Below are 11,903 nucleotides of genomic sequence, written 5' to 3' on the forward strand. Positions count from 1 at the left end.
GAAGAGCCACGTGCCCCATCAGTGCAGGCCGAGGGGCGGTGCAGTTGGGAAATGCCTGTCTGTAGCCACTTCATACAGACACATCATCACAGGGCCAATTTTGATTCTGTCATGGTGGGTGAAAAATGGAAACTCGGCCCCAAGGCAAAATGGTGTCCATGTTTTTGAAGATGAAGGCATTAAGACAGGAGCATTTAAATGATTTATTAACCTGTTTACCTGTCAGAGAGGACAGTCGTCAAGTGCAGATGACTGAGATGGGTGTAGGGGTGAGTCTCTCTCAGGGGGCCCCTCCTGCAGGTAATTTGATGGGCTTGACTTAAACTTTTAATCATGCAGTTTCAGTTGATGCATAGAATTTTCCTCTCAAAATGTATGGCGTTGGCGTTAATTAAATTTCCCTAGACTGAAGGGTTTGTTTACAGATACTGCTTCGCTGAGTGCTGTCTGGAGTTTGCTTGTCAGCAAGGCAGGAAGTGGGCGTCTAGTACAGGTGAATCTGTCATTCCTGGCTTTGGGAGGAAGCCCAGAGGGTGAGAGCTGTGCGGTGGGTCGCATTTGTGTTTTTATCCCCAGGAGGCCTTTTCCCATTTGTTCCTGAGCAGTCTTGGCATTTTTATCCCTCCCTTGTCTATGCTTTATAAATCCCATGAACCTTGAGCTTCTCAAGGGCTAGAATATGTTTTCTAGGTTTCCTAGACATACTTTAGCATGCTTCTGTTCCCATACTGGAGAGGCAGAAAGTGATTTTTGGGAAAGAGCCTACATCTTATCAATCAGTAATAATCCCGATAGGACCATCTGAGCTAGAACCACTTCTTATTGGGCTGTCGGGAAAGTCATGACGCGTTTCTGCATAGAAAAATAGCTCTTTTCCAGCTGGAACCATCGAGGGCATTCAAGAAAAGAAAAGGAATGTTCCTGCTGTGGCAGAGACCAAACAAAGGGCTCCTGCTGCCGCGGAAGCCACCAAGAAAAAGGTTCCTGCTGTGCCAGAAACCCTTAAGAAAAAACAAAGCAGTTTTGCAGAGTTGAAGATCAAGCGCCTGAGAAAGAAGTTTGCTCAAAAGATGCTTCAAAAGGCAAGGAGGAAGCTTACCCATGAAAAAGCTAAGCTCTAGCATAAGGAATATAGGCAGATGGACAGAACTGAGATTCGCATGGCCAGGATGGCAAGAAAAGCTGGCAACTTCTATGTACCTGCAGAACCCAAATTGGCATTTGTCATCAGGATCAGAGGTGTCAGTGGAGTGAGCCCAGAGGTTCAAAAGGTGTTGCAGCTTCTTCGTCTTTGCCATATCTTCAGTGCTATCTTTGTTAAGCTCAACAAGGCCTCAATTAACATGCTGAGAATTGTGGAACTGTATATTGCATGGGGGGTACCTGAACCTGAAGTTAGTTGATCTACAAGTGTGGTTATGGCAAAATCGATAAGCAAATTGCTTTGACGGATAACTCTTTGATTGCTCGATCTCTTGGTAAATTTGGTGTCATCTGCACAGAGGAGCTGATTCATGGCATCTGTACTGTTACAAAAGGCTTCAAAGCAGCAAATAACTTCCTGTAGCCCTTCAGATTATCTTCTCCACGAGGTGGAATGAAGAAAAAGACCACCTATTTTGTAGAAGGTGGAGATGCTGGCATCACGGAAGACCAGATCAACAGACTTATTAGAAGGATGAACTAAGGTATCCACCATGATTATTTTTGTAATCTGGTCAGTAAACAAACAGAGTGGCTGTTTTCAGACTGCAATAAAACAAAACCAAAACCAAAACCAAAACCAAACCAAACCAGAAAATTAAGTCATGACTTTTCAGACAACCCAATAGTGTATTGTACTTCTAATGGCCAACTCTTCTGAGTCTGGATTTTTTTGGGTTTTAAGGTTGGCTCACCTGAGATAAAAAAACCTATGAGGCCCTGTTGTTATTTTTTCGGTCAGAATAATTGTGCTTGGTGGTAAACAGAAGAGAAAGACCGTAATCACAAATTTGTACCTGGGACATGCCCAAAGCAGCTGGTCCTGCCACCCCAGGTAGAGTAATTTCAAGGTGACTCTGAGTCAGAGGATTATTGTTTCCTCTCAGAGTTTAAAATGTTTTGCTGCCAAAAGGAGAAGTGGGCAGTGTTCATAAAGGTGATATGCACAGGTATAAATATAAAAGGTGAGGGGATGACAAACTTGACTTTACGTAGGACTTTTTGAAAACAGTTCTTGAGTCTTAGAAACAGGAACATAATTCTCTCTTAGTCCAACCACCTGTCAGTGGTAAGTGGTCATTATTTCATCATTTTGCAATAAAAGATAATAGAATAACGATTTATATCTTATGGCTGATGTTTTAATGTGTCTCTCTGTTATCCTGGGCTGACAGTCTGTGATTCCAGTAAATGTTTTCTCGGTGACACCATGGTAATGACTCGTTAACAGGAGGATTATTCCAAGTTTAAATCACGTTGCGGTGGATCAGCCTCAGCCCTGCCTTATGTCTCTGCCGCGTGGTGCAGGGGGCGGGAGGTAGTCTTTGTGTTCAGCTGGCAACTCTGCACCGCGCCTTGCCCACAGGTTGGATGATGAGTTTCAGGGATACTTAGAGTCTAGAGTCAGCTCTGCCACTCTGAGTGCCTGGGATGCTGATTCCCTGTTGATTAGCAAGCCCAGAGTGCAGCTCTGTGTCTGTCTTCTGTGTCTGTGACATTTATTAGAGTTAAGTAAAACACATGTGTGTTTAATTTAGTGAAATAGAAGAGCAGCAGCAGAGCTGAAGCGGGAGGTGCCTGTGAAATACAGAGTTGGCAGGACTTGCCTGTGCTACCTTTCCAGCACCTCCTCCCCAGGTTCAGGCCGAAGGCACCAGGTCAGAGGCTTGTCCTTCGCATGTTGGGCGATGGGAAGCTTGCAAAGGAAATACTGTCTTTTATTTTTTTATTTTTTAGTTTCTCCTTCCTTCCTTGCTTTCTTTTCATTCTTTCCTTTCTTTCCCCTTCCTGTCTCCCTTCACTCTTCTGGCAGGGTGGGATCATGCCTTGATCCACCCCCAACCAACAATGATCATGCTTGTGCCTGCAAGCGTGCCCAGCACGTTCAGGTCAACCTTCCAGTATGGCCCTAGGATCATGCAGGGACATCTTAGCACCTGTGCCACTGCAGCTGGGCCACAAACAGAATACCTTTAAGATCGATTCAAATATCATCTGCTTGGTCTAAGTCTCCCCAAGATTTTTTTTTTTTTTTGGAGAGGTTTTTGCTATAGGGTGCTTGTACTCGCCAGACAGAGAGAGACATAGAGACAGAAAGCGAGAAATCACCCCCCAGGGGGGATGGCCACACCACAATTCCTTCTCCTCTAGTCTCCTCTCGGGATCTTGGGCACGCATGCACACGCGCCTGGTGTGAGTTTTAAGCCACCGGGTCCAGGATGCGAACTGCAATCGACTACTTGGGAGTCCAGCGACATAGCCATTATGCTAACTGCTGGTCCCCCCTCCCCCAAGATTTTAATCAGGTGTTCTCAAGGTGATTTTCATCACAAAAAAGGTTTAGTTTGGTGTGGACAGGGGATAATTACTTGGCATCTGAAAGAAATCTAAGCATCCCTCTGAGTTTAAACACAATTAGTTCCAATAGGACTTCATAATAGTTACATATGAAACAGAGTTCCAATCAGTTATGGCAAGGGGTGACTGAAGTTTCTCATATTGAGCACTAAGTGATGCTTGGAAGGTAAAATCAGCAGGTTTGTGTTTGTGTTTGGGCTTGTATCTGGGCTGATCTAACCTGATGCGGCCCACCTCTAGGGGGTGGGGGGTGCATAGCTGTTCCAGCCTCATTCTTCTCTGGAATCTGTTTGCATTTCTTGTGGTAGGATTCCAGGGATGGAAAGTTCCTGGAACAGAAGCACCTTTTCTTTTTCTTTTTGGAGTGGTTTTTGCTATAGGGCATGTGCGCTTACTAGAAAGAGAGAGACAGACAGACAGAAAGCAAGAAATCACCTCCCGAGGGGATGGCCCTGCCACAATCCCTTTTCCATTCTCCTCTTGGGATCCTGGGCATGCATGCACACACACCTGGCATGAGGTCAAGTCACCGGGTCTGGGACTCGAACTGCAGTTGACTACATGGGAGTCCAGCAATGTAGCCATTACACCAACTGCTGGTCCCAAGAAGCACCTTTTCTGATGTTCCGGATATTGGGCAACCTGAACTGAAACAGCTCTGATGCCCCCTTTCCACTTGAAGGGAGTTATTTTGCTGGGCTTATGGTCTTCCCTTGCACTCTGGAAGGAATGTCCGCTCCGCACGAGGCACAAGGTAGAGGGTCCTGGATGAAGACGGTCACAGATGTGAAGGAGAACGAGCACCTGCGTCGCCTTCTCTGCAGGCCCGGAACATCTCATCCATCTAGCTTTCATTGTAACTGTCTCTAATTTCTATTTTGCAGCCCTTGTATTTTCATACATCCTTAAGCCACCCAAATATTGTGGCTGTGGTAGAAGTGGTTACAGAAGGCAAGAAACGGGATGGGACCCTCCAGACATTGTCATGTGGCTTTGGAATTCTTCGGATCTTCAGCAGTAAGCCCGAATCTCCTACCTCTGCTTCCCAGGACAAACGGTACCTTCTTTGTTTCCTGTACCCATGGAGTTTTCCAGCACCTTGCTGTGGTGATTTAATTGCTCATCTCTTGGTGACAATAGAAAGCTTGAAATTTGTCATCTGAAGTTGTTGTGCGCTCATAACAGCATGCCGTGGGATAGTTTTTGCATGGAGGGTTTTTGCCATTTCTCAGTAAGCCAAAGAATTGGTCTTTAGGGTGGGGCGAGGACTGGCTTTGGCCATGAGTATTAATTTGATGTAGGGTGGATATGGGCTAAAGCCCTGCTCTAGCACTTATTTCCTGTGAGATTTCAGGCAAGTTATTTCGATTCTTTGACTCTGATTTGTTAATCTATATGTGCATCTTACAAGGGCTGCTAGAATATTAAATAATGTGTTTGTCATAAACAGGCACCCAGAGAGCAGTGGTATTCACACAGCAAACGTTGATTGAGCACCTACTGTGTGCCAGCTCTGTTCAGGAGCTGGACATCCAAAGGTGAAACAGTGTGTAGTAGTTTCAGCCAAGGGTGGAGTTCACCTTGTTACTCCAGATCAGGGGTTTTCAACCTTGGCACCGTGGGCTTTTTGGGCTGGGTAACTGTCTGCTGTGGGGTCTGGGACTATCCTATGTTATAGGCCATTTAGCAACATCGATGGCCTCTACCTGTTAGATTCGATAAGCACCTCCCACCCCGCTGTGACAACCAGCAAATCTCCAGACATTGCCAGCTGTGCCCTAGGGGCCAGATGCCCCCTGACTAAGAGTCACTGTTCTGGATATACAGCCAGTGAAGTACCTCAGATGTTGCCTTTCCTGGGACAGTTCAGAGTTTCAAACATTTCTAGCTTTGTGTTCTAGCTCCTGGGTTCTTGGGCTGCATGAGGGCAGGGCCTGTGTGTGCTAGGCAAGCAGGGCGAAGAGCACCGAGTGCTGAGGTGGCCGGTGCTCTTCTCAGCCGCCTCTGTGTTCTGCAGAGGACATGGTGGACAGTTTAGAAAGTTCTAGTGACTGTGGTGGTGGTAGGGTCCCCCACATAGCTGACCTTTGGTGACTTGATGCAAGATACAGATAGTTGATGTGCATTCCCTGGGTCCTGTTTTCCAGGTTGAGACTGTATCATGGCACCCCCCGGGCCCTCCTGCACCCGCTTCTCCAGGACCCCATAGAACGTAAGCGACCAGGCCTGGCCTTGGCAGCAGTCTTTGACCTCATACTTTCCTGAGAATTCTCCAGTCGTTACTCTGTCTCTTAATCTTTCTCAATGTATTAATAAACCACTACCAGCTTAGCTAACTTATTTAATAGACTTGGGCAAGTATCATGTATCATGGACTTGGATTTTGGGCATAATTGAAAAAACTGAGGCCAACTGATCGTGCGGTAGTTAAGGCAGCTAGATCCTAAATGGCTGACTTTGTGGTTCGAATTCCAGACTTGGTGACTTGAAGGCAATGTGTATGTGCCCCAAATCCCGAGAGGAGAAATAGAGGAGGAAGGATTGCAGTCTGATCATCCCTCGTCGGGGGTGCTTTCTCACTTTCCTTCTTGTTTTCTGTCTCTTACTGGCCAACACATGTACACTCTATCAAAAATTTGAAAAAAAAAAAAAGTTGAAACACACCTGCCCAGACAGAGGGTATTGATTTGTGATGCTGACTGTATGAGCCACCTGGGGCAGGGGAGTTGGCCCCCCTGCCTGTTAGATGACAACTTTGCCCACCGGATGAAATAGTCACTGTCATTGGCCAATGGCTGTCCAGCAAAATCTCTACCTATAAAATTCATTGATTATCTCCAGCATGGTGAGACCTCCCCTGTTGTGCCTGATATGAACATTCTGCAGGAAAACCTACCATGTTTTAGGACCCCTGGACTCCCCTCTGCCTTGAGGCTTGGCAGCTGAGAGACCTGCTCAGAGCAGAGCAGGGTGGCGAGGGGTTGGGTGGGGAACCGAATGAGGGGATGGGCTAGAAGGCCATCATAGGAGCACAGTTGGGGTAGAATGATTAGAGGTGGCTCTGCTTGGGGAGTAGGTAACTTTTTGCCTCTTTGAGATGTTGCCTGGATTCCTTGAAGGGAATTTTGGCCTGTCAAACCTACCTAGCAACTCTTTCTCCCATCCCTGACTTTAGTGAAAAATCTTGTGATGGGGGAATAATCTTTCAAAACTGTAATTTTATGTATGAAGATTGCCTTTTAGATGATTTCTCAATCAAATTTGGTTATTTGCCAGAGTTTTTCTCTCCTGTAGTATCTGTAGAATCAGGACCTTTAAACTGTACAGAGCCGCCATGTGTATTCCATGTCCACAGTTCTAGGATACTCTTTGAATATTTATGTGGAAGCCGTGTATGTGTGAATGTAGAGTATGAGGAGGAACCAGCCATGGAGCCATCAGCTCATCTTCTCCACTGGCATTTCCAAAACTTTACTGAGGATGGCAATACACTCACACGATTGAGAACCTAAGATGTATAAAAGTAGAAAAGATTCAGAGCAAGCTCTTCCCCGCTCTCTGACTTGCCACTGCAAGTAACCTCCCTCTGAGTTCTTATGGCTTCTTCCAAGGTCTTTTTATGAGTACAGAGCAAACGTACATGTCTATATTCTTACTTTCGCCCTCTTTTTGCTCACTGTTCCATATGGTACTTTTTTCACCTTAGCAATTTATCTTGGAGAATGTTCCATATCAGTCCTTAGAAAGTACCTCATTCTTTTTATGGCTGTGGGTGTTTCACTGACTTGATGTTTCATGATCGAATCAGTCTCCCACACTTGGACACTTGGGTGTTTCTTTAATAACAAGGCTGGACGCCAAAGGCAGTGGATGCCTGCCCTTTTGCAGATGTGCAAGCGACTCTGTGGGATAAACTTCTGAAGCGGAGTGTCTGGGCCTGAGAGTCTGAGCATTTGTTGTTTTGCCAAATCGCTTCTGTTTGCCTGCCACAGAGATTGTGCCAGTTTTTCCTCTGACTGGTCACGCAGGTAAAGCGACTTCAAGCAGCACTTTAAATTTTAAAGTGAGCAGATCCCATGTTTGGAGTGGTTAGGTATTAAGCATAGTTTTCATTAACTTATTTTTATAGTGAATGCAGTAGCTCGTATTTGGCGCTTTCCTTATGCACTCACAAAATGAGTGAAATGCAGCTCTAACTCTTACTGGCCCTCCATAGTATGGTCACCACTAGAACTTCAATAGCCAGAACTGGCCTAAGATGGCATGGTGTGGCAGGGGCAGCGAGGTCCCTGTCAGGGAGACAATCAAGCCCAAGCAAGGTTGACTATTTGGTGGGAGTGCGAAGACAGCTCATCTCTTGACCCTAGACCCTGTGACTCTGGACTGTGTTTCTTCCTGCACCAGTTTCTGGTCATGTTGTTCTTTGCACTGATTGCCTGCTCCCTCCCTGTGCTGGGAATCCCAGCTTGTCCCAGCATTTTCTCCAGGGGGCTTTCCTTGTGACCTTGACTGAGGGGATCTGCTTCCCCTCTCCCTTCCTGCCACCCCTCAAGTTCCCCAAGTACTTTATCCAAACCGTTCTTCTGGTTTGGATCCTATTTTCCCGTGTACATTGTGGACATGAGTGTATTTGTGTCTTAGCTGTCACCTCAGGAGGATGGCCTCTCCTTGAGGACAGGGCTCTGTCTTTGCTGCTGCTCACCCTCCAGTGCTATCCTGCTCCTTTGTGGGGCTTGATGGATGCAAGTGCTGAGACTCAAAGGCAGGCAGGCCTCAGGTCCAGAGCATCTTCCACACCTCCCTCCCCGAGTCCACCACAGGGGTCAGTGGTGCCCAGTGACATGGCACAGCCTCCTGCTGCCCTGTACCCTCACCACTCTGGGAGAGAGGTGGGCAGGAAAGATTTTATGTCGGATTAAAAGAAAGTATCTCTTTCATTGCAATTTTACCAGAGAGAGTTATTAGAGATTGATTTTTTTTCCACTTTTAGGCTGAACTAACAGAGCAATTTCCCATCTCTCCATAGAAAAATGTGCTTTGTCTTTATAGCGTTTCTTTCTAAGAATCTGTTTCCTGGTTCGCTTGACCTAAAGTGCCTTTATTTTCAGCAATCACATTTTTTTTTTCTCCCCTAGAAAATAAACACATGACCCTCATTGAGAACTGTAGCCTGCAGTATACCTTGAAGCCACACCCACCCCTGGAACCTGCATTCCATCTACTCCCTGAGAACTTTCTGGTGTCTGGTCTGCAGCCAATCCCTGGCCTCCTTGCAGCTCATGGGGAAACAGGTAAGGCCTTCTTTGAGTCTCTCCACTTTGTCACTTCATGGTCGAACCTTGCAGGAATCGGGCCCCTCCAGGGCCAGTATGCATTGGCCGGGAAAACCCTGTTGCTGAATCTCATCCTTACTGTACCACGATACCAGCGACTTGCTTGTTATTTTTTAATTGTTGTAAAATACACATAAGATTTACCTTCTTAGCTATTTTCAGGTGTACGGCTCAGTGGCATTACGCCTGTTCACATTGTTGTGCTACCATCACCACCATCTGTCTCCAGAACGGTTTCATCTTTCCGTACTGAAACTCTGTGCCTATGAAACACTTCCATTCCGCCCTCACCCCAGCCCTTGGAAACCACCTTTCTACTTTCCATATCTATTTTTCAAGTTTTATTTATTTTATTCACAATCGTGTATGGGTGCACGCATTGCCAGAGAAAGAGGTGGGGATTAATTCACAACAAGGTCAGTGATCTCCTTTCTCCCGCCCTCTGGCTTGTCAAGATTCTAGTCATGTGCACGTGTGTTGTCAGGCCAATGCAGGGATTCGAACCCTCAGATGAAAATGCAACTTCCAGCACTGCAATTCATTTTGCTACTGACTATAGTGCCAGCATGGGCCTACTTTCTGTTTCTGTGAATTCAATTACTCTAGATACCTTGTATAAGTGGAATCATACAGTATTTATCTTTCTGTGACTGACTCATTTATAATGTCTTCAAGGTTTATCCACATTGGAGTAGATATCAGAATCTTCTTCCCTTTTTTTTTTTTCTTAAGAGAGAGAGATTTTTGCTATAGGACATGCGCGCTCACCAGAGAGACAGACAGAGACAGACAGAAAGTGATAAATCACCTCCCAGGGAAGATGGCTATCACGTAATCCCTTCCCCTCATTCTCCTCTTGGGATTTTGGGCATGCATGCACACGTGCCTGGTGTGAGTTTCAAGCTGCTGGGTCTGCAACTTGAACCACGTCGACTGTGTGAGCCCAGTGATGTAACCATTATATCATTTGCTGGTCCAAAGAAGTTCCTTCCTTTTTAAGGCTGGATAATATTCCATTGTATGGAGAGACCTCTTTTTTTTTTCATCCATTCATCCCTCAGTGAACACTTGGGTCACTTCTACCTTTTGGCTACTGTGAATAATGTTACTGTGAATAAGTATGGGTATGCATTTACTTGGTTGTTTTTGAAAACTAAAATTCATGTGAAGGGCTAGGGTAAGGGCTCTTTCTCCGTGTGGTTTTTAGAAGTTGGTTCTAATTGGGTCAACCTTAATACAGCTGTGGGATCACTGTTGGGGGTGTGCTCTACTCTGGGATTCCACTGAATGGTCCTCATAACCTCGTGTTTCTTTTTTTTTTTTTTCTTTTTTATTTTTGCTATAGGGCGCGTGTGCTCACCAGACAGACAGAGAGAGACGACAGAAAGTGAGAAATCACCCCCCAGGGGGGATGGCCACGCTGCAATCCCTTCTCCTCCATTCTCCTTTTGGGATCTTGGGCACGCATGCACATGTGCCCTGCGTGAGTTTTAAGCCACTGGGTCTGGGACACGAACTGCGGTCGACTACATGGGAGTCCAGTGACATTTACTGCGTGTCCCCTTGTTTTTTTTTTTTTTTTTTTTTATAAAGAATTTTTTAATTTAAGTTTTTATTTATTTATTTATTTTAATTTGACTGAAGAGAGAGAGAGAGAGAGTGCGAGCGAGTGAGCAAGCAAGCTGTCAGGTCTGGGACTCAAATTGCAGTCGGCTACGTGTGAGTCCAGTGCCCTTAACCACCACATCACCTGCCAGTCCTATGACCTTATGTTTCTTCTAGGCTCTTCCAAGGCCTTTTGTCTGAGTGTTGGAGGATTCAAGAAGGACTGCACAGCCTTTCCTACCCCATTATATGCTGGGCATTGCCAGGCACCACTAGAACTTGTTGTTTCGAGTGGGCCGACTTCCTGCTCAGTCCTCAGTGTGTGTGGAGCTGAGATTGGGAGCGAATGTTGTGCTGAATAAAGGAGGCAGCTCCACTCCAGAGTGATGTGTTCGCTCTCAGTGATGACATTTCTATATGTGGTCCAGGTATCTGGTCTGTGCTGGGAGATAGATGCTGTGATTTCAGTTCATGAGGTTTCTGGATGGCTCTACGGTAATCATCATGAAATCACTTTTTCCAGCATCCTAGAGAACAGACAATGAGAAATGATGACTTAACTATGAATGGTTAGGTCTATCAGGGGTCACTGAGCTTTAAATGTCCTTCACAGCCCTCTTTAGGAAATCTTACTGCCACCAGTATTCTCTAGTGACCTGAAGGGGAGAGGAGATAGAGAGGATGCCTCCTTGTCTGTGTTGTTGGAGTTGAGTGAGGCAGTACAGTAAAACGTAAAAACTTGTGTCTGGGTCTGAGACCTGGGCCATCGCCTGTCCCCCTGGGTCCAGTTCTATTTGGCCCTGTAAATACCACTGTGATGTGTCTGTGATGTACACACTGACATTGAGAACATAGCTGCAGGCTGCCTTCAGAGTCAACTATGTCCATCTCTTGACCTGGAATTCTTGGTGCTTGAGGTTACCTGTCACTGTGTGACCTGCCAGTGGGCATCGTAGAACTGCAAATAAAACAGAAATACCTGCAGGTCACAGTGCTCTGTTTCAGCACTAGGATGGTGAAAGAGAGGCTCAGGGGCCTGGAGTGGCCCTGTGTTTCATTCTTAGTATCTATTGTCAAAATGTGGAGCCAAGGAGCCACGTATGGAAAGTAGAGTTTTAAATTTAAAAACTTATAAGCATAAGATGCATGATTTCAGCCCCTCATCCTTGAAATCCATGTTTTTAGGATAGACCTGAGCTCTGTGTTGGCCTCACACTTGTCCTTCCTGGTGTGAAGTGGCCAGTCACTGAGGCACCAGCTGGACACAAGTGGTGTCTGTGAAATAGCAAAAACAGATGACAACTTATGAAGCTGTTGTTTCACATCTCAGCAGCAGGGACTCTGAAAGCAGAGCCAGCACATGCTCTGGTGGCTGGAGGGAGTGCTGATTCCACGCAGGAGAGG

General features: G+C 46.0%; 1 protein-coding gene across 2 annotated transcripts in view; it reads left to right on the top strand.

The window, feature by feature from the left end:
* NPHP4 (nephrocystin 4) overlaps positions 1-11,903 on the top strand; it is a gene marked incomplete in the record, with an annotated part of 159,079 nt that overhangs the window by 14,054 nt on the left and 133,122 nt on the right. For both annotated transcript variants that reach the window (XM_027770657.1, XM_027770658.1), the window contains 3 exon segments: positions 4,446-4,618; positions 5,709-5,773; positions 8,697-8,852. In XM_027770657.1, the coding sequence (XP_027626458.1) occupies positions 4,446-4,618; positions 5,709-5,773; positions 8,697-8,852 (394 nt within the window).

This window comes from Tupaia chinensis, unplaced genomic scaffold (assembly GCF_000334495.1).
Source record: "Tupaia chinensis unplaced genomic scaffold, TupChi_1.0 Scaffold000146_1, whole genome shotgun sequence".
Lineage (NCBI taxonomy): Eukaryota > Metazoa > Chordata > Mammalia > Scandentia > Tupaiidae > Tupaia > Tupaia belangeri.